The sequence below is a fragment of the Orcinus orca genome, chromosome 5 (genome assembly GCF_937001465.1).
Source record: "Orcinus orca chromosome 5, mOrcOrc1.1, whole genome shotgun sequence".
Lineage (NCBI taxonomy): Eukaryota > Metazoa > Chordata > Mammalia > Artiodactyla > Delphinidae > Orcinus > Orcinus orca.
In genome coordinates this window covers 120,277,172-120,301,610 of record NC_064563.1, presented here as the reverse complement: position 1 = coordinate 120,301,610, position 24,439 = coordinate 120,277,172, and the positions used below count along the sequence as shown (strand labels likewise).

At 34.2% G+C, this 24,439-nt stretch overlaps 1 protein-coding gene across 2 annotated transcripts in view; it reads left to right on the top strand.

Moving 5' to 3' along the window:
* The window catches only part of LOC101286414 (SAM domain-containing protein SAMSN-1), a 109,563-nt gene that overhangs the window by 65,772 nt on the left and 19,352 nt on the right, over positions 1–24,439 (top strand). For both annotated transcript variants that reach the window (XM_033417835.2, XM_004264456.4), the window contains 2 exons: positions 18,023–18,094; positions 20,424–20,573. In XM_033417835.2, coding sequence (XP_033273726.2) covers positions 18,023–18,094; positions 20,424–20,573 — 222 coding nt within the window. The remainder of the gene's footprint in view (positions 1–18,022; positions 18,095–20,423; positions 20,574–24,439) is intronic.

Genomic DNA, 24,439 nt, shown 5'->3' with positions numbered 1-24,439 from the left:
TAATTTATGTTTCTTCAGTTGAATGTTTTGTCTTTTCAAACAAAGTGATTCCAAGTAAGGTATGTGATATACAATGTAAGTAATATTTTGAATCTACTTTTCCCATTAGAAAAATGGTGGGTATAAATAAATGTTTATCTTTACTTTGGGTTATTACCCCCCCGTTCCCCTAAAAAATCTCTCTAAAGGTTCTCTTCACTTCTGTATTTAGTTAGTATTTGTGTCATATTTGTTTTCCAAGAAATATTTAAAGTAAATTATAATGCAAACCTAAAGACAAATAACATAAGACAGAAGAAAATGGAGTATAGACCACAGTAAAAAGTATTACAGGGCCACCAAGTTTGAGTTGAATATGGATCTAAGTATTGCTACTCATTGTGGTCCTACAGACTAGCAACACTGGCATTCCAGGAGTTTGTTAGAAATGCAGATTCTCTGGCCTACCCCAGGCCTATTAACTCAGAATATACATTGTAGTGAGATACCCAGGAGCTCTGTGAGCACTTTAAAGTTTGGAAATGATTTCTACATTGATGGTTCTCAACCTAGGTTGCATATTTGAATCACTGAAGAGCTTTAAGAAATACTGATGATTGGGTTCCTTCTTCAATATTCTAATTTACCTAATGTAGAATGTACCTGAGCATCAATAACGTTTAAAGTTTCCCAATCTGGAGATATTTTTTTCTACTAATCTCTTCAAAGAACTTAAAAGTTAATTCACTCCTTCCTTCCTTCATTCTTCAAAGCAATAGATATCTACTGAGTGCTTACTATGAACAATATAGACCATATGCTGGGAATACAGTGGTGAATAAAACAAAGACCCCTGGCCTCATAGGATTTACATTTACTGGGGGTGACAGACAATAAAAAAGATGAATATGTTAAATACAGAGTAGGTTAAGTGATGGTAAGTGTTAAGAAGAAAAGGAAGAATACGAAATACAAAGAACCAGGGAAGACTTGGTGAGAATGGGACATTTAAAAAGGGACCTGAAGGGAATGAAGTGCTGGCCATGAGATTGGCTGAGGAAATCTTACTCCAGGCCCAGGGATGAGCAAGACCAAAAGCCTTTTTTTTATTTTCTTAAATTAATTTTTATTAGAGCAGAGTTGCTTTACAATGTTGTGTTAGTTTCTGCTGTACAGCAAAGTGAATCAGTTACACGTATACATATAGCCCCTCTGTTTTGGATTTCCTTCCCATTTAATTCACCACAGAGCATTGAGTAGAGTTCTCTGAGCTATACAGTAGGTTCTCATTAATTATCTATTTTATACATAGTAGTGTATATATGGAGTGTCCCTGGTGTGTTTGAGAAACAATGGATCAGAATACACAAGGGGAAGAGCAGTCACACAGAGATGTAGAGGGCCTTCTAGGTCATTATAAGGATTTGAGCTAGTATTAAAAGACTTTGAGAAGGGAAGAGAAGGATCTGGCTTATATTTAGTGGGTTTATTCTTGCTTTTGTGTTTCAAATACACTGAAGAAAGTGAGGGAGGAAGCAGGGAAAGGAGACCCTTTAGGAAGCTATTACAGAAACTAGGAAAGAGATAATGGTGGCTCAGACAAGGGAAGTGACAGGTGGATGTTGAGAAGATGTTGAATTTGGGATTTATTTGTACATACTGTATACATCTAGATATATAAGAAAGGAACTTACCACATGGGCTCTAAAGGTGGTAAAGAGAAAGGCTGCCCCTGCTCTGCACTGTTCTTTCTTCCAGCTGGTGCCCACACTTCAAGGAGAAATGCCCTCATCCCTCTGCTCCCAGCCACCAGAAAATTACCCCCATACTGATATGCCACTTCCCAAAAGTTTCTACTTCTTTCTTCAAAATACAATTTTCTATTGAATTTAATTTTCATTTCTGGGGTACCTTGAATCAGAATAGATGAACTAATAATTTGTTTATTTCAACTTGTTGAATTGTTTGAAAGAGGTAAATAATTTTAGCCTTGAAAAATTATCTTCAAACAAAGTATCAATTCACTCTAGCCATCCCATTTTATAGAACATGAATCTGTAATCAAGTTTTATTTCAAGCAAGTAGCAAAGGGTTAGTACCAAATAGACGGCTATATCTGAAAAAAACACAGTGCCCAGATGAAACATAAAAAGTTCTGGAGACAAATGGTTTGAGAGAAATGACAGAAGTGTAGACTCCCCTTGTAAATGTGGGTATTACATCCTATAGGAAGGTATAAAGTCATTACCTTGACTACCAATGCACTGGATTTGTTAAAAATCAATTTAATGACACACTTATCTCTTTAAACTTTCCTTACCTTGCTTAGGAGATAAATGGCTTCATTATCCCTGCAGATTGTGTGGTTTCTTTTTAATAATGGAATTAAGTCCATACTCTACATAGCTGTGTTTCCAAATTTAGCATTCCCAAACTGATCCATTTCTCTTCCTTTCTAGTGTTAAGGACTTAGGTGAACTTTTGGAAACAAGACATTCATAATTAGCTTCTTAGTAGAGAACAAAAATGTCCTCCATTAAGAATTGATTAATAAGAATAGAAGAGGGTTTTAAGCTGTCTCTGGTGGTAGACAAAGTGATTCTTCTATAGATAGAGAGCCATTTGTCAACACAGCTGGCCATGTCCCCTTTCTCCCTTCACTTAAAGAGTTTTGGAAGTTTTCACCTAAGTCTGTATTAGTTTTCTAGGGCTTCTGTAACAAAATACCATAGACTCAGTGGCATAGAGAACAGAAATTTATTTTCTCACAGTTCTGGTGTTTGGAAGTCCAAGATCAAGATGCGGCAGAATTGGTTTCCTTTGAGGGCCATAGGGAAGGATCTGTCTAGGCTTCTTTCTGGCTGGCAGTTGGCCACCACTTGCTGCCCTTTAACTTTGTTGCCCCTCTGTGCACATAACCTGGTGTCTCTCTTTGTGTATCCAACTCTCAGCTTTCAGTGGCTCTGACCACTCTCATTCTTTCCTGTTTGTGCCTCTCTTACCCTAGAATACCTTTGCCCATTTTTCTCAATTCATGAACTTATTTTTTAATACCTCACTGGACTCTCATTCCCTCAAGAAACCCTCCACCAGTTAACCCAAGGCAGTGCATTAGAGGGCATTCTGGCAGAGCAGGAGGAAATATGAACTAAAGTCTTATAGATTGGGTTTGAGGTCTTATTTTGATATTTCTTAACTATGAGATGTTGAACATTTTGTTAAACATCTTTTGAGTTTCTTGTGCTTATCTGAAGAAGGGGATATGTTAAGGCACGTCACATAGGATTGATGTGAGAATTAAGTTAATTACCATATGTAAATTCCCTAGCACATGGTACATGTTTGATTAATAATCTCTCCCTCCTTTCTAGTTTAATAGTACTTGTTCAATACCTCTATTGTTTCTTTTAGCATAGTTTATTCTAATATGTCCTCCCAAATGGAGTTACCATCAAGAACAGGGGATGCATCTAATTCATATTTGTATCCCTGCAATTTTGGGGGGGGAACAAAGGGTATTGAACTCTGTCTAACTTTCAGACTCCATGTGCCCTCTATTACACTTTGGCTACCATCAAAAATATTTATAATATGGAACATAGTCATGTTTCCTCAACATATGCACAATACTTGTGTAATGACTAATGGATAATATAAGTCATCTAAAGTAGTACTCTACTCCAAGACATAGTTTGTAAATGTGTCACTGATAAAGATCTGGGCAACACCCATATAAAACAAAGTAACCATTCTTAGAATGTAATGAGACAAAACAATAATCAAAAATTGTAATGTAATCTGTCTGAAGAAAAAAAAAAAAGCATTTGCAAAGAGTTGCTTTCAGGGAGGTTAGAAAGGAGGTGGAGAGTAGAAATTTGCCATTGAGTCTGCAGAACAATCTGTATCAACAAAAGCAAATATTCCATTAGGCTCAGCAGACTTGCTCACTTAGGTGAACTAAGTTCAGGCTATTATAACTTCGTGTCTCTAGCCTTTAATACAACCTAATTCACTTTTCTGTGACTCTACTATACTAATCAAACAAACTTCCAGCAATGACTTTGCATCCCATGTCTCTAGGGGAGACATTTCTTTGATCAGTCAACAAAAATATGCATTCTTCTTGGCAGTTGAATTTCTCATACCTAACCAATACTTGGTATTGCCATTTTTGGTAGCCTAACAGTTTAGTTTATGAGTCAGTCCCCCTTGGAGTTGTTTAGTTCTGCAAGCTTGAAAAATAAAGTTCTTGTACCTGTCAATGTGAGGGCTTGACATTGGACATGGAGACCCAACCAAGGAACTGGCTTCTTGGAAAGACTGGCTTAAGTTGCCACCTGACCCCACCTTTTCTCTATATTCATAAAATAAAGACAGCTAAACAATGAAGTTTCTTTTCTATGTTTTTCATAATGTTAACAATTTAAATTCCTGGAATAAGATTCAAGACAGATTTACCTTATATCAATATCATAATATATAGTGATATGACATTGGTCTGAATATTTGATTAAAATTTTTTCTGAATATTCACATGGTTTTAGCCTGGCAACTTTGATTTTTTAATTAACAGTAATAATAAATAATTTGATATATAAATTTTGTAATGCTTATGGGTGTATATTCTTTATATTGTGAGTTATTATACAGCCACCATCTTTTCTAAACTAAGCCATCTACAAATTTCAAATTACTTTAAGCTTATGAATATCTCACTATAATTATTTACCAATTTTAAAGTACCCATTACCAATGAAACAAAGGTTCATAATTTTAAAAATAAAATTCCTTCAAAGATAAATGTTCTACAATTATCAGACATATATTGTAGGTTTAGGAATTGTCGTAAACTGAGTTCATTTCTACCACTACTATTACATTTCAAACCACTATTAACTCCTCAATAGACTAAAATATTTTTAGAGCCAAATCCAAATACAATGAAAGGAAAATAGATGTAATTGACAATGAAGAAGTTATAGAACCCAAACATCTCTTCCAAATATCCTAGCATGAACTTACAACTATTTTTTTTCTACTTATTCTTTCCTTGTTCAGGATTACATACTGTATATTTGCCCCACATAAACATGTCTGTTCTTACTAAGAAAAAATAGTTTAAATTCCTAAGCATAGTGTCAGCGGGTGCTGCCTGAGATGGGAATGTTTATAAGCTTTATGATATTAACTGCAGCACTCAACCTCAGGTGGCATAAAACATGCAAAAAAGAACTTTCTGTCAGTTTTATTATTTCTAAAAAGGTTCCCCTTGAAGCAGAAGAGTGACCTTGCTCTGCTGAGCTGACATATGCCACTGGATTAATGGTCGAGCTCTGCTGGAGGGAAGCTCACAGAAACATTACAATTCCAGAAGCTGGGCTGGCGGTGACCATTAATCAGGGAGACCAAAATCATGCATCAAACACACTCATTTAAAAGTAGTAAAAATGACTTTAAAAAAAAAAACCTTTTTGAGAATTAGCTTGCTGTTTGTCATTACCTGTGTTCAAGGAGATCACTGCATGACTGGACCATCCCTTGGGGAGAATGTTAGAGGTCATTATGTACCCAGAGACCAAGTGAATGTGGTGCACATTGCAGACTAATGGAGGTAAAGGAGAGTTTTTGTTCCAGAGAATTTGATGGGAAAGTGTATTAAATGGATTCTATTTTCCCAACTTTATTTTCACTCCTTTATTTAACTAAGATTTCAAAGCAATGGGTACTATGAATGCTGGCCTCTTTGTGGAGATTTTATTTTATTTTTAAAACTGGAGTAATTGGATTTAGTGGTAGAAACATTTGACTGGTAAACTTGGTTAGGAAATTTCTCAAGATCCTAAAGTTTGAGTCAACATACTCAACTACTAAGTACGTGAATAAGTATCTTCATGGACTTAAAGGTACTGTACATTCTTCTACCACATGTCAACTAAGAAAAAATTTTCAAGACTTTTTCTCTCTCTGACTACTGAAAAGGAGAAAAGGCTTAAATCTAAAACCTGAAAGAGAATGTTCAGTTTAATTTAGATGATAAAAAGTTACTCTTGCTTTTTACAAATCTCTTTGATGATAAAGTTGAATAGGCATAACCTCTCTTTCATTTCTTTAATAGTTTGTCTTTTAGATTAATGATACTATGCATAATACATATGATATAATTTCATTAGTAGGTAGAACAAATAGTAGATTATGGCCTTTATTGAGAAAACCAGCCCATTGACCATTAAGATTATGATCAATGTAGTAAGGCCTGCTATGATTACTACTTCAAAGTCATTCTTCTCCTAAATAACTGCTGCCTTCCTTAACCATGACATTCAATATTATCTTCTTTTGTTAGCCATATGCTACTCTGGAGAATTACTTATGCAGACTTATTTGTTTTTGAAGATTATAGGATTAAAATAGTTGACAATGTCGTGACTATAGTTAAAATATTATTGAATATTTGGCTATAAGTAGAAAAACTCTAATAGGTACATAATAGAAAGTTAATTTCTAAATTTATGGGAGGATTATACATATTTCTTGTAACTGGAAATCTGAATCATCCATTTTTCATACTGCATTCTCTCTATCAAGGTGCCTAGGAAACAAAATTAGTAATGGAAATTTGCTCACAGAAATTACTTATCATTGAATAGGTATGGTAAATGCATAAAGTATGTTACCTGTAATTCCTCATTCTCCTCCCCACCATCTTCCCTAAAACACAGACCATCTTGTGTAACCTTGGTGGACATGGTTAATCATGATCTCTAACTCTCAGCCCGAAAGTGGCATTGGAACGCTTTTCAACACAGCTCTCCATGAAGGTCTTAACAACCCATCCATGCTGGTGCAAAGAATTGAAAAGTTCCACTTATTCTGGTTTCGAAAGATAGTCCATCCAGACAATGGGAAATCCTAGTGATATATTCTTGTGAATACACAACACTTTTCTAGTGCCCCCAAATGATTATGTTCACTAGAAACAATCTTCCTTTCTCTCCCTTGAAGAGTTCGGGAGATATATATATATATATATATATTTTTTTTTTTTTTTCGCAGTACTCGGGCCTCATTGTTGTGGCCTCTCCCGTTGCGGAGCACAGGCTCCAGACGTGCAGGCTCAGCGGCCATGGCTCACGGGCCCAGCCGCTCCGCAGCATGTGGGATGTTCCTGGACCGGGGCACAAACCTGTGTCCCCTGCATTGGCAGGCGGACTCTCAACCACTGCGCCACCAGGGAAGCCCCGGGAGATAATTATTAAGACACATTTTTTTGTCATCCAGTGCTCCTTTTAATACACAGTGTGTGGTTCATTGTATTTTTATTACTTTAATCATCATTTTAGCAATTATCCTCTTTAGATTTGGCAATTTCTAAGTAGTCCCTCAGTCAATAACTACACAATCTCTTACAGTAAATAATTTTTGAAGATGGTTAAGCAAATTCAAATTGTATTGATTTCAGCTAATTTCATGTCCAAAATCTGTGATCATTTTACTGTCTTTCTTTAGACTATCAATAATATAGATATAGACATATGCATACAAAATGCCTTTCATGTATTAAGTAGTCAGTACAAGTATAAATAATGATGAATATAAATTTCCAAGCTGACATCTAGTACACATTTTTAATTTATTGTGTGTGTAAATATAGTCTGCTTTTAGGAATTGCTTCTATATTTGTATACCATTCATCTGAATATGGCTCTATTTAGCTCTTATAGATTGGAATTCTGTGATTGATGCCACCAATAGAGTGTAAATTCCTCCAGGATGGATTCTTATTCATACAGACAGCCCTGATCCCAAGCACAAAGTTTAGCCATAGAAGCCCCTTAGTATATTTACACTGAATTGCATAATGTAAAACATTATGCTCCTTAAGTAAACATCAGCAAATTGTTTTCTTTGACTATAACGTGACTAAGTTATAATTTGCTTTTGTGTAACTGTGAAATGTATGGTTTTTGTCATTTAACTTGAAGAGAAATATGTGGGATTTGTCATCTGTTGTGATTTTCCCAAGGCTCCCAACTGTAGGATTTTTTCTATAGGCCTACATCGCTTAAGATCGGTGGCAATCAATGTGTGCTAAAATGATGAGGTGTCGGCAAGTGGTCTCATAGACAAGGTAGGACTTGATCCTGCCCTTGAAGAATGGGCTGGATTTGAGTAGGAGGAAGAAGAGCGGAAGAACTTTCCTTGAGAGAAAAACAGCGTGAGCAACAGCTTAGAAACATAAACGAGTGTGTCCATACTGGCCAGCAAGAAGTGTCAGAAGTTCTGCTTAATCAGATTGACTAGCATTACCTGAATCCATGGGGAATCATGAATGTGCAGCATGCTAAGTTTGGACTTCATTTTATTAACTAAAGAAGAGTCACTTAAACTCTCTGAGCCTCAGTTTTCCTCATCTGTAAACTGAAGGAATCAATAACCATCTCAGAGGGGGGGTTGTATTTGTTTAATGAAATAATTATAGATAAATCACTCGGCATAAAGCAAGCTCTCAGGGGCCAAGAAACCAATGTGGAGCAAGCTTTACATTTTGAGAAGATGAATGGAATGATGAGAATTGGTATTTTAGGGAAAGGAGTCCAGTGTTGTGACGTCTTTAGATGACTGGAGAGGCAAGAATTTGGGAACTAAAGAGCTGAAAGTTGTTATTTCGTTGACTCAGGAATGGGGTTATAAGCACATAGTTGCATAGCGGTAATGAAGATAAATGCCTACAACAGAGATTTGGGAAAAGAATTGAGCAGATGTGAAGGCTGAAAGAATGTGTGTGTGGTAAATATATTACATTTTGCATTATGTGTCCAAACTCCCCAAAGACAGCAGTGAGCAAATACCGGTTTCCAACAGTGCAGGTGGAAGGTTCAGAAGGCATGATCAAAACAGATCCTCAGGGGTAAGAGGCCATAAGCAGAGAGAGATTTTTGTTGGCATATATGCCTTCCAGCCTGAAGGCAGGCAGAGAAGCTACTGTAAATTAGAGAAGCTGCAAAATTGGGTTCCCTAAGGGAATTCTTGAAGATTTCAAGGAAGGATGGTATAATGAAACAATTCCAGGAGGATCAAGAGGGACCACTTAGTATACTTGTTTAGTTTAGTAGTTAGAAAAAGAGAGAGAAGGAATAGAAAGTCAGTGCTATAATAATAATACAGGACTGAGTAAGCCAGCAGAAGTTTTACAATAGGTAAAACAAGAAGCTGAGATGTTCAAGATAGCCTGATCATGGTCACATTTTTTAAAGTTTTGCATTTCCTTTTTATTCTATAGGATTTTGTAAGAGTTGATACCTAGTAATATCAAGTGACTGAACTTTGGTTGCATTATGCTTTTTACCTGAAAAAAAGATATTTAAGACATATCAGTATTATTTATTTAAAAAATTCTTTCCAGCTAAAATAGAATATCTTAATTTTTATTCAATTCCTAAAAGTGCAGCATACTTATAGTCAGTGAATGCAATGTAAATCATGAGATATGGTAATAAGTAAGTAATGCAGCAGTGCAATTGAGAACTCTCAATGTTTGAATCTTTTTCACTCATAAAACTTATTTTTGTTACATTAAATAATAACGCTTTTACAGGTATGGCTCATTCTGCATTGATTTTTTTTTAGTTCTAGTTTTCTTTCCTTTAGGTAATTTTCTTTGAGGTAGTTTCAATTTACAGAAAACATCTCTTGGCACATCAACTTCTGAAAGGAAAGCTTTAGCATGGAAATTTTGACACAACTTTTTAAAACACTGTGGTGGAGTCAGAATCTGCACTTCCTTTAGATAGCGTGCAGTTGATAGGAAAGATACTGAAACAGAGAGATCAAGTAGACTAACTTTTGTTCTAAGAGTCCAGATGTACATTAAAAATATTTAGAGCATTGATACATATTTGAGTACTGAGTTGCCTTTACCCAAGGTTAAAATGTTAGTGTTGAAGGCCTTATTTCACACGCTGCTTGTCTTTCAGCCTTCAGCTCCCTGACGCCCAAACAACTGTCTTCCATCAGCGCCACATGATACTGTAATTATTTAACACTGAGTCAATCCTCATAGATTATTTTAAGTGAGTTAAATTTGTTTCATACTCTTCAAAAGATCTCAGCACCTGAGTTAGTTAGAACAATTAAATCCTCAAATGCCTTTGGATAAAGGCTGACAAGCTTATTGAGATTTAGCATACCATTATTATAGAATATTCATACAAGCACGTGCTGAAACAGAATTCTGAACTTTAAGAGCATATTACCAATGAAGGCTCTATGTGCAATATTTAGATGATGTGAGAACTCATTGGCAGAGTGTGTGTGATTTTTAATTTGCCAGTATATTTCAAAATACTGCAGATGTCTGACTCATATATGCAAATTTTTCTTTGAAATAGACTGTGAAATTTTCCACCAATGCCTTACCCAAATATTGTCATGCTGGATGGAGATAAGATTTTACTTGAAGATCCCGGAAGCTGGAGAGTGGTTAAAAAATGAAAATAAGGGTTCAATTCTTTTGGTTTTGGTCAAAAGGTTGATTTACATTCCAAAAAAAAAGAGACTCCCTAATTCTCCTTCATGTTGATAAATTTAGGATGGTCATTGTTTTAAGAAACCTACTCAGTTCTATTCTATATATCAAGCTAACTTTACATATTTTTCATCCCGCTTAAATAGCAAGTTTCTTTGAAAATGGAAAACAGGATCAAAACTTTGTAATGCAATGACATAGTGGAGAGTACAGCAGGGTGGAGAATTGAAAAAAAAAAAGGGGGGGGATTTTTTTTGCAAGTTTTTGTTCCTATAACAGTTTCCTCATTGAGAGGGACTATATGATTTCCAAGAATCCTGCTAGCTTTATATAATGAATAGACATTCTGTAATAATTAGAATTATACAAAACTAGAGAAGAAATGTGATGAACAAAAAAGAATCCTTTCTTAAGTTCTTTGCATTGCGTAGGGACACACACACACGAATGAGTCCAAACAACCCAAATGCCAGTTATTCAGCCCTATTTTTGTGGAAGCCAAGTAGGCTATGTGGAAGAGGGTAACTGTACCACATAACCAGATAGTCTTCAAAAGGTAGTCTAGTAAAATACATTTATATCGGAAAGTTAGTTGTACTAAAATAAATTTAGAAAGCAAAACTTTATTTTCTCCTTAAATACATCCATACCTCTAAACAACCATGACCTAAGTAATGTTAATGATCTCTTTAAAAATTAGTTCCTTAGAAAGTTGTGCAACCATTTACCCTTTTTTTTTTTTAAGACTAATTTTTTAAGAACAGCTTCAGGATCACAGCAAGATTGAGGAAGTTACAATTTTCCCATATGCTTCCCCCTGCCCTACACCTTATTAACTCTTTGTAAATTATTTTTAACTTTTATATAGGTACATTTGGTTCTTTTTTTAACCCAACATTTTATTATGGAAAATTTCAAGCATATGTAAACTCAGAGTGTAGTACAATCTACCCCATATATCCATCACCCAGTTAATCATTAAATAACATCCAATCATGTCTCCTTTATGCCCACATACTTCCTGCCCTCACTAGATTATTTTGAATTACAAATGAAAAATAACAATACTTCCTCAATATCATCATCTAGCTACTTATTTTAAAATTTCCTCAGTTGTCTCCTGGATGTGTTTTGCTACAGTGGTTTATTTGATTTATATCTAAATAAGATCTATGGATTTTGCAGTATTTATTTAGTTGATACAACTCTTAAAGATTCTCAATTTATACTTTCCCTCTCTTCTTTTATTTCTTTCTGTTGATTAGTTGAAGCAACCAGGTTATTTGTCCTGTAAATTTTCTCATTGTCTAAAATTTTCTGGTTGACTTCATCTTTTTGATGTCATTTAAGATGCTCCTCTGTCTCTGTATTTTTTGTAATCTGGTAGTTAGATACAGAAGCTTGGTGTGATTGCAGGTTTTTTTCAAAAGAATATTTCATTGGTGATATTAGGTGCTTCCGTTATGAAGCCCATATTCTGGTTCATTCTTTTTTGTGATTTGAGTAGACATTGATGATTGTTGCCTAGATCCATTATTGCATTTGGGACTTACAAAATGGTACTTTGGTAATTTCATCACTTAATTGATTAGCTAGACTATATCACACATATACATGGAAAGAAAAATTTTCCTTTATTAAATATTTATTTACTCTCAAATATGTTTTATACAAGAAGGACAGATTAAATGTTTGTTTTTCCCTTTATTTGCCAGTTTTCATAATATGGCTGTAACATTTCCAAAGGTGACAACTGATATTTTTCTTCTTAGTATCATTATGAACTCATGAATTTTGATATATTAGATGTATTTCAGTGTAGCTCAGTTATTATTCTTCCTTTTACTAAAATTGTCCCATATTTGGATACAATTTACCCTAGTGACAATCTTTTAATATGGCCCTTGTGTCGTTTTGGCATGGCCCTAGTAGTCTTTGAAAGCTTACCTACTTTATGGTATGAAAAAATGAAAAATTTGAGAATATAGACTGAGAATTTTGACTTCAAATGTCATTAACATGGTTACTTATTTTCATTGTCTCTCAACATTCGCATTTATATATATCGATATCATTAACAATGGTGTGAATACTGAAAACAGGTTAAAATTAAAATTTTTTTCCTTCCAGTTTTATTGATATATAATTGGCATACAGTACTATATAAGTTTAACATGCACCGCATAATGATCTGACTTACATCCATCATGAAATTATTATCACACTAAGTTTAGTGAACATTCATCATCTCATATAGATATAAGATAAAGATAAAAAAAATCTTTTCCTTGTGATGGGAACTCTTAGGATTTACTCTTTTAACAATCATATATAATATACAGCAATATTAATTATATTTATCATGCTGTACATTACATCCCTAGTACTTACTTATCTTACAACTGGAAGTTTGTACCTTTTGACTACCTTCATCCAATCCCCCTCTCTCTACCCCCTGAATCTAGTAACCACCATCTGATCTCTTTTTCTGAGTTTGTTTTTGAAGTATAATTGACCTACAACACTATGTTAATTCCTGGGGCACAACATAATGATTTGATCTTTCTATATATTTCAAAATGACCAACATGCTGTCTAGTTACCATTTGTCACCATACAATGATATTACATTATTATTCCCATATTCCCCAATTTCATACCTGTGACTCGTTTATTTTTCAGTTGGAAGTCTGTATCTCTTAATCTTCCTCACTTATTTCTCTCATCCCCCGACCCCTCCCCTCTGGCAATCACCTGTTTGTTCTCTGTATGTATGACTGTTTCTGTTTTATTACGTTGTTCATTTGTTTGCCTTTTTCAGATTCCACATACAAGTGAAATCATACAGTATTTGTGTTTCTCTGTTTGACTTATTTCAGTTAACAAAATACTCTCTAGGTCCATTCACGTTGTTGCAAATGGCAAGATTTTGTTCCTTTTTGTTCCATTGTGTGTGTGGGGTGTGTGTGTGTGTGTGTGTGTGTGTGTGTGTGTGTGTGTATTTGTATACCACATCTTCTTTATCCATTCATTTATTGATGTGCACTTAGGTTGCTTCCATAGCTTGGTTATTGTAAATAATGCTGCAATGAACAAAGGGGGGCAAGTATCTTTTTGAATTAGTGTGCTTTTTTTTTTTCTTTGCATTAATACCCAAGAGTGAAATTGCTGGATTGTATGGTAGTTTAATTTTTTAATTTTTTGAGGAACCTCCATACTGTTCTCCATTGTGGCTACACCAGTTTACATTCCCACCAAGAGTGTACAAAAGTCCCCTTTTCTCCCCATCCTTGCCAACACTTGTTATTTGCTGTCTTTTGATAATAGTCATTTGACAGGTGTGAAGTGATATTGTGGTTTAGATTTGCATTTCCCTGATGATTAGTGATGCTGAGCATCTTTTCATGTGCCTGTTGGCCACCTGTATGTTTTCTTTGGAAAAATGTCTACTCAGGGCCTCTGCCCATTTTTTGATTGGGTTGTTGGATTGTTTTTTTTTTTTTCTTTTTCTTTTTTTGATGCTGAGTTGTATGAGTTCTTTGTATATTTCTAATATTAATCCCTATTTGGATACATCATTTGCAAATACCTCCTCCTAATCAGTAGGCAGCCTTTTGTTTTGTTGATAATTCCCTTTGCTGTGCAAAAGCTTTTTAGCTTGATGTAGTCCCATTTATTTATTTTTGCTTTTGTTTCCCTTGCAGGAGGAGACATATCCAAAAAATATATTGCTAAGATCAATGTCAAAGAACCTACTGCTTATGACTTTGTCTAGGAGTTTTATGGTTTCAGGACTTACATTTAAGTCTTTAATCCATTTTGAGTTTATTTTCTTATGTGGTGTGAGAAAGTAATCCAGTCTGATTCTTTTGTATGTAGCTTTCCAGTTTTCCAAAACCATTTGTTGAAGAAGCTGTCCTTTCTCTATTGTGTATTCTTGTCTCCTTTGCTGTAGATTGACTATATAAGTGTGGTATATTTCTGGGCTCTCTATTCTGTTCCATTAAACTATGTGTCTGTTCTTGTGTCAGTACCATACTGTTTTGATTATTGTAGCTGTGTAGTATAGTTTCAAATCAGGGAATGTGGTAACTACAGCTTTGTTCTTCTTTCTCAAGATTGCTTTGGCTATTCAAGGTCTTTTGTGTTTCTATACAAATTTTAGAGTTATTTGTGAATTCATACAATTCTGTGAAAAATGCCTTTTGTATTTTGGTAGGGATTGCACTGAATCCATAGATTGCTTTGGCTAATGTGGTCATTTTTACAATATTAACTCTTCCAATCCATGAGCATGGTATATGTTTCTATTTGTTAGTGTCATCTTCAATTTCTTTCATGAGTGACATAGTTTTCTGAGTACATGTCTTTTACCTCCTTAGTTAGATTTATTCCTAGGTAATTTTTTTGGATGCAATTGTAAATGGGATTGGAAAACAGGTTAAAATTTGTCTTTTTTTTTTTTTTGGTCCTTCAAACTATCAAATTACTGTCTTTTTTTTAATTGTTTAAAATAATTCCTCTCTCTAAGCCACCAATTCAATATGAAATTAGATTCATTATTTTTATTTGGAATTGTTAAGGATTGCTTTTATTTTTATTTAATTTTGTTTATAAATATTTTTTTTAAAGTTACATGGTTTTAAAGTCAAATTTATAAAACAAGGCATATTCAGAGAAGTGTGTTTTCTGTCCCTTTTACTTTGCTTCTTTTACCCCATTTCTCTAAGAAGGAAAATATATTTTTGCCTGTATTGAGACACATACATGTATTTCCACCCTTAGATAAAAGGCGGTCTATTATGTACACATTTCTCCACTTGTCTTTTTTCACGTGCACTGTCCTGGAGATAATTCCATAGCAGATAGTTATATTTCAGTGTTTTTGCAGATGCACACATTTCTATTGTTTGAATTTACCATAAATTATTCAATCAGTCTTCTCTTGATGAACATTGGGATTTATAGCTTTTCAATATTATAAAAGATTTACATTGAATGTGGATGATTTATATTCAAGTGTATCTCTGACATAGACATCTAGAAATGAAATTTCTGGGTCAAAGGGCATATACATGTAATTTTGCTAGTTTTTCCAAATTACCTTCCACAGGTGTGCCATTTTACAAACACATATCTAATTGCATAAGGAAAGACTGTATAGATTTATAGTTAAAGACTAAATATAATCTAATGTCAACAAAAACAAAGAATTATCTAAAATATAAATTGCATTTTTATTTAAGTTACTCTTTTGTCGATAGCTATTTGTTTATATAATAGCTCTGTCTTGATGGGAGTTCTGTCACAAAATAGTATTTGCTAAACTTAATCCATTATAATTATACAGTGCAAAATGATCAATATTGAAATACATTCTTATTTATAAAGGACTATCATCTATGAAACCAGCTTACCTCCACGTGATTCACCTTTTCACTGGAAACTTAACAGCAGTAGAAATTACACATTTGTTCACTGTCCATATCTCATAGTAGACATTAGCCCTTTTTCATTAAGCCATAACCTATACATTATGAAACCATCTCAGAAAGTCACTAACTTTTTGACTAGAGAATACTGAAATTTTAAAAACGTTATTTTAAATACTTAGATTTGCTTCTAAAGGGTGTCTTAGGACAGATTGGTATTTTACTCCTCTGGCTTAAAGCTGTTGAGTGATTCATAATGAGATGACTGACAAAACCCAAAGTAATAGTCCTGAAAACCACTACTCCATTATCTGCTTCTCTTTATTGACATAGTGAGGGGAGAATTAATTTTAAAGGGTGGTGACTATTGATTAGTTAATGGCAGAAGATACGGTAGAGAAACGCTGAAGTGAGCCTATTCATGCCAGGCAACACGACCGATTATCCAGTGGTGGATATCATGCTGTAACCCTCATTAATATTTAGTAGGCAGGACATAGGCTGGTTGTAGACTACAAAATTGCCCTAAGCACCAGCTCCAATAGGCCATAAGAATGTTTCAAGTAGATAAAAGAGTAACAGATTTCCCTGTGTTCAGATAGTTTATAAGCAACACAAGAATACACTCAATTCCCTTTTGTGATTTCTGGGCAATGATGGCCTGGCAGAAATGCCTACTAGGCAAGTAGAAATGATTAATGCTCTGGGAAATCACTCTAAGTTAGTAAGCCCTGCGTGAGAACCAGAGTGGTTCTCAGTTTCAGTCCTTCTTTTTCTCTCCCCTCACCACAAGCTGAAGGGCTTCTTCATCAGGGGTAGCAAGTCAGCGAAAGGCATTATTTGTGTCTAACACAGCCATCATCCTTGGGGTGACGTTCTGTATCACACTGTCTATCAAGCTAAACCCTTGTCACGTGTCAGGATCTTTTTATTTCAACTGATTTAAAAGGGAAACAAGGAGTTTTAAAGATCACTAGTAGGGAGACATGAGAATAAAAATGCTTGTAAAGACTAAGAGCCTTTGAAGCCAACTTGAACTAAAATGATCTGTGACTTTTAAAGGATAATACAAAGTTTTATAGATTACTGACTCCCATTTTTAACTTTTCAAATTACCAGGTTATTTTTCAGTACCACCAGCTTATTTTGAAAATATTATAAGCTTGAAACGAGATAAAGTTCTTAAGATAACATATTCTTGGGATTTGTGGGTATATAAAGTCTGTAACATCCGATATCCACCATCCCAAACAATGTATAAAATTAAATAGTGAGAAAATATCAATTTTGTGACTCAAAGACTCTAAAGATTTTTGAAAATGTGTTTAGGAGAATCATTTACTTTGCAGTATATCAGGAATTGCTTGTAATTACCTGCCTAGAATGAGTTACATAGGAATAAAAATTTAGCCTTGTAGGCAAGAAGTATCCAAGAGAATAAGTCTTCTATTAACATACTGAGCTTTTTCTTAAAACGAGTGAATGAAATTGACCCAGGGGTCTCACTGTAATTCCATGTTAAATGTGGAAAAATTCATTTTCCTCCCAACCTGTGTACACCTAAATGCGCTTTTCAATTTATTAATAGGTCTGTGTATGTGCCTTCTCATTCTGACATCTAGTAGAGAGTTTCAAATTATCAGGAGTTAGCTACAGGAAATGCATTTGTGTTCATTTTTATTTTTTGATAAATATGATCTTTATGAGGCACAATTGTGGATCTACTCAAATGCTTGTTTTTGTGTGTTTGTTTTGTTGTTTTTTTATTAGTTGGTTGGTTGTTTAGTAATACATGCCATTCTCAAGAGCAAAAGTAACACTATAAATTAAAAATAATTTAATAGATTTTTCTCCAAGGTGCTTAACACTGTAACATAAACATATGAAGACATTTTATGAACTGTAAATATTACAATGTTAATAATAGTTACACCTTCAGTGCCTTTAGATAGTCCAGAGAGATTTTTTAATCCTGTATTTGCAAGAGACTGATGCTTACTGAACCATAATCTAATCTATTTAGCAGTTTTATCAGTGAAAGTCACAAATCCTAAATTTCCTTTCCTTTTTCTTTCGTATTTTATAGCGCAGCAGCAGTTTTGGGAATTTTGACCGTTTTCGGAATAATTCCATATCAAAACCAGATGATTCAACTGGGGTTAGTATTCTATTCCATTTTAATGAGTGTTATACAAACACATTATGAAAAATTATGAAGCCAGTGTAATTTTTGCAAATTACAGTAAGAAAAAGAAATATATTTAAAGATCATAACCTTGCATACATTTTTGTGATAAATGAACAAACAATTATTTAGTATCTAGTACCATGCTGGACATTAAGAGTAAAAAGCTATCTAAGAAACCTAACAGATGTTTGGGAAGGCAGAACATCAACTTACGAAGGATTTACAGTTTAAAGTAACACAGATGATCCCAAATTTTCTGAGCATTTCCACTATAAAACAACATATATGTTAAATTTCATGTAAGTTGTAATTGCTTTAATTTAGGAAATGATTAAATGGCTTAATTGGAAATTAGTTAAGGAGAGCATAGGCTGCTCATTTGCACTCTCATACTTCTGTACACTTTGAAATGTCTCAGTGGTGACCATTCCATACACATTTGCAAACCATGAACACTTTGAATGTAGCTTAAGAAAAGCTTCCCATAAAATTATTTACATCATCATCATCATCACTACATTTAATTGAGCACTTACCAGGAAGTAAGCACAGCACTAAGCACTTTACCTACCTGTAAGTAGGAACTATTATTATTTTTATTTTATCACTGAAGAAATATGTTTGAATAAAATTACTTCTAAATTATACAGGTCATAAATGACAAAGGCAGGATGCAACATCGTGTCCAAAGTTTGCTATTTGTTTTACTATCTCATAAACCATGGACCAACTGTGATAAGTGATTAATGAAATGTAAAACAACTAATAAAATAGAGGGGAGGGATGTACATTGAGAAAAGTAAAAATATATGCTTATCATTGAACCTGAGTTATCTATTCATGTGATAGATTTGTTTTAGATCAATAGGCTTTAGATCTTATGCACTTCTTAATTATTCATTCTATATATTGCATCTTTATTTTTTGTTTTTTTTTATAAAGAATTCTTTTTATCATATCCGACTCTCAGAATACCTTTCAGATTCCTATATCCATCTACCTATAATATCTTTAAATATGTTGATTTCAGCAATGGATATTCTAGACAAAAAAAAAGTAGAAAGAAAATGACACCTATTATTACTTTATAAATACCTCCATTAGTGCATACATATGCATGTGTATATATAATATATCCCCTTTTATACATATATTACATCTATCCCTTTTTATTCACCTATATATTTATGTATATATAAACTTATGGATAAACTTGTATACATGCATGAATATACATTGATAAACTTGTATATAGCTATATGGTCTATCAACATTTACACAGTTGTAAATAATACAATGCAGTATGTGTATACAAATAGTGAGAAGCCCTATATAATTTTTTTATCATGAGGGATTTCTTGTTGATCTTTTTTTAAAATTTTTATTTTATATTGGAGTATAGTTGATTAAGAATATTGTGTTAGTTTCAGGTGTACAGCAAAATGATTCAGTTATACATATACAAGTATCTATTCTTTTTCAAATTCTTTTCCCATTTAGGTTATTACAGAGTATTGAGTAGAGTTCCCTGTGCTATACAGTAGGTCCCTGTTGGTTATCTATTTTAAATATAGCTGTGTGTATATGTCAATCTCAAACTCCCATATTGTATAAACCTTCAACTTTCCATAATCATACATAGATATATTTACTGTTATTAAGTTTATAATTCTAGAGTTAACCTATAAAAGTTGCTCAGGCTCATTCAAATTCATTGATTAGTAATGGTGGCCTAGCAATTTGTGAAGGAACTTAGTGAATCTGATAAAGTAGTTTGCACATTTTTTAGCAAACCATCATTCATTCATTCAGTAAATGTGTGTTGAGCATCTACTCTATGACAGGATCTCCCTTAGGCACTCAGAAAGTACTGTTACAATACAGGTGAAAATCCTTACTTCATGAAGCCTAGAGTCTAGGAGGAGACAGACTTTAAAACAACAACAAAACCCATAAATAAATATCTAAATAAAATTGTGATTCAGGCTATGAAAGAGAACAGCACAGAAAAATGTTGAAGTTAAAAATATGCTTAGATAGTTTCTTCAAAGCTTTTGTAAAGGAAGATAGAAAAACCTGAAATTAAAAATATTTATAGTACTCTTTTCTGAAACTTAGGTAATGGTAAGTTAACACAGATAGTAATAAACTAATATACTTTCTTATTTATTTTAGTTTGTAATTTTACAGTGAAGATAAAGAACATTGAAGTAGAGAAAAGAGAGAAGAGGGAGTGTGGACAAATGACAATGTTTTTCATTGCTTTATTGTTTTGTTTTTTGTAAATAATTCTAACTAGGTACATGAAGCGGAATGCATAAATGAAAGTGGAGAACAAAACAAAAGTTCAAATAATGGAGGAAGTTTAGGTAAAAAAATGAGAGCTATTTCCTGGACAATGAAGAAAAAAGTGGGTAAAAAGTATATCAAAGCCCTTTCTGAAGAAAAGGTAAGTGTCCTCTGTTAATCACTTGTGTTTTTCTGTTAATATTTTTCTAGGTAGTTTAGAAATATTTGGCAGTTTATGAAGGCCTTCGATGTATCTTCTCCCTCAATAATTGTGCCCAGAAGTTGGGTGGAAGAAAGCATTATCACATTCTCATAGAGGAAATTGAGGCTTAGAAAGATCACTCATGTAGTATGTGAAGAACATATGTCATTTATGTTGTAACAAACAGTAGTACATCACTTCTTTTCATCACCAAATGATATTCCATTTTATAGATAAGCCTCATTTTATTCATCCTTTCATCAATTGATGAACATTTGGTTGTTTCCACTTTGGGATTATTTTAAATCACGCTGAATGAATGATTCAGCGTGATTTAAAATATGAATATGAATATCTGTGTTCAAGTTTTTATGTGGAAGTATTCTTTCATTTCTCTTGGTTATATGGTAACTCTGTCTGATACTTTGAAAAACTGGCAAACTATTTCCCAAAGAAGTTGCATCATTTTACATTCCCACTAGCAATGTGTGAGAGTTCCAGTTTCTCCACATGCTTGCTAACACTTGTTATTGTATGATTTTTGATGCTACCCATCAAAATGGGTGTGAAATAGATTCTCATTATAGTTTTGATTTCCACTTCCCTGATGACTAATGATGTTGAGAATATTTTCATGTGGCCATTTGCATATCTTCTTTCAAAAAGTGTTTATACAAATCTTTTACCTGCTTTTTAATTGGGTTGTATTTTTATTGTTGCTTTTTAAAAAAATATCTTATGGATACAGATCCTTTATGAGATATACGATTTGCGATATGATATATTTTCTCCTGTTCATGGATAGTATTTTCATTTTCTTAATGTTGTCATTTACAGAACAAATGGTTATAATTTTGATGTAGTCCAATTTATTTTTTCTTTCATCATTTGTGCTTTTAGTATTGTATTTAAGAAACCATTGATTAATCTAGGGTTACAAAGATTTACTCCAATGTTTTCTTCTAAGAGTTTTATAGTCGTAGCTTTTAAATTTTGGTGTATGATCCATTAATTTTTCTACATGGTGTGTGGTAGGAGTCCAACTTCATTCATTTGAATGTGGATATTCAATTGTCCCAGCACTACTTGTTGAAAAGACAATTATTTCTCCATTGTATTGTCTTGGCATCCTTGCTGAAAAATCAATTGATCATAAATATATGGTCAGAAATATATGGATCATAAATATATGGATTTATTTACGGACTCTCAATTCTATTCCATTGATCTATATATCTTACAGCTATTTTCTTTTTAATGCATTTCAATAGGATCTGTCCCCAGTACTCCATTAAAACAGTTGTCACAGTCAGTATTAACCTCTATGTTGCCAAAGCGAATGGTCACTTTTCTTTCTTCTTACATGACTTTTCAGCTGTACCTGATGCAAGTGATGATTTCATTACATATGAAACATTCTTTTTTCTTGGTTTCTTTGGGCATTCTTCTGGCTTTCCTTCTTTCTCAAAGTTTCCTTTCTTAGCTCTGCTTTTTTTCCTGTCCTTCTAAATATTGAGTCTTCCCGAGGCTTTTTCCTAGGTGTTCTACTAGTTTAGTCTCTCTTCCTAAGTGATCTCATCTTGTCTCATGACTTTTTCACAATTACATCTCTAGCTATGATCTCTCTCTTTTTAAAAAAAATTATTTATTTTATTTATTTATCTTTGGCTGTGTTGGGTCTTCGTTGCTGTGCGTGGGCTTTCTCTAGTTACGTTGAGCAGGGGCTACTCTTCATTGTGGTGTGCAGGCTTCTCATTGTGGTGGCTTCTCTTATTGTGGAGCATAGGCTCTAGGCCCGTGGGCTTCAGTAGTTGTGGAGCATAGGCTTAGTTGCTCCGTGGCATGTGGGATCTTCCCAGACCAGGGCTTGAACCTGTGTCCCCTGCACTGCCAGGCAGATTCCTAACCACTGCACCACCAGGGAAGTCCCATATGATCTCTTTACTTATCTGTTATACTTATATAACCAACTGTTTATTTTATATTATCACATAGATGCATAATAGATAACTGGAACCTAATATATCTAAAATGGAATTATTGATTCTCTAAGCTCTACAGAAAGTTTGTTTCTTGTCCAGTCTTCCAGGTAGAAATAGACAACACTGTCATAACTGTAGATGCTGGAAAGAAAGGAGAGGGGGGAGAGAGAGACAGAGACAGAGAGAGAAGAAAGCCTACAAATCACTCAAAATTCCTTCTTTTTCTCACTTTTCACACCAATTCATCAGCATATCCTCTTGGTACTAACTCCAAAGTATATCTAAAACCCTTAACTTCTCCATGTAAATTATTCCTGCTTTAGACTAAATAAACAAACTCTCTTGCTTAGATTACCTAATTGGTTTCCTTTCTTCCACTCTTTCCTCCATAAAAGCGATTCTCCACATGAAAGCCAGAAAGAGCTTTGAAAAGTCAGATTCAGAACACATCACTCCCTTGGTTAAAATTTTACAGTACCAAAATGCATTCCCTTACTATGATGTGTTCATTCCAGTCCTCTGAGAAGTAGACCCCCAAGAAGGGAATAAACACACCAAAGACTTACTGGAGAAAATGCCTGTGAAGGATAAAGAAGAGAAAGAAAAAATGAGCAAGGAAATCCTTCAGACTACAGTGCAAGTCTGACACCTGTAAAGGGAGAGGAAGAAAGAAGGAGGATCATTCAAGTCTCAGGCTTCAACACTGTTCTAAGAAAACTTTGGCCAGATTGATGGGAAGTCCTTGAACCAAAAGTTTCCATTAGAGAAGCCCCACATCCCACCAGAATGGACTCAAATGGTAGCCCCACTGCTTAAGTCATTGGAACATGGCTTCCTTGCAAACACAGTGATCGATACAGAAGGCTAGTAGTTGGGGCTGTCAGTAAAGAAGGGTCCCGCAGCAAGAGATCTGAGTGCACATTTCCATGGTTACTGAAAGTGCTCTATAAAATCCTTCCTGAGCTGACTCCAGTCTACTTCTCTGAGCTCACATCCTAATGCTCTCCTTGCTCTCACTCAGCTCCAGCTACCCTGGCCTTGTTGTTTTCCTCTGCATAACCCAAGCTAATTCTGAGTTTAGTTATTTTGTTCTTGCTATTTCTTTTGCTTGGAAAACTGTCTCCAAATCTTCATATAAGTCACATCTTCTTATCATTCAGGTCAAGAATTCAGAGACTCTATTACCTTATGGAGGAGGTCTTTGGAGGCTATTCCCTCTAAATCAGTCAACCTTCCTTCAACCCTAACCCGAGTAGCTAATCCTCTCACATCACCCAGTTTTATTTCCTTCATAGCACTTATTATTCTCTGAAATTGTCTTGCTCACTTTGTTTACACAAACCTCCCCAAACACTACAAACACACACACACACACGCACATGCGCACACACCCTGACAAACTAAAATGTACCTCATTTAAGATAGGACCCTGTATATTGTTTCCCATGATATCTCCAGTTCCCAAAACAATGCCAGGTACTTAGAAGGTGTTCTACAAACTTGTGTCGAATAACTGAACAAATGAATAAAAGAATGGATAAAAGCAGAGAATCAAACTGAGCATATATCGTATGTATAGTCTGAATTTTTACCAATGTTTAGAAATGCTCAAAAATGAGGAATATTGAATTATATTTTGATGAATATTAAGAAATTCATAGGCTTTGTTGAAACTATATAAACATGGAAAACATTTGAGATGTTTTCAAGCAGATGTAATTTCTTTTGAAATTGTCTGTCTTTCCTAATTTTATGCAAGATGTGCTTTTCACTTGACTAGGTGGCAAGCACCATATGAGATTTGTAAAGCTTCTTAGATAAGCTTTGCTTTAGAATTGCAAA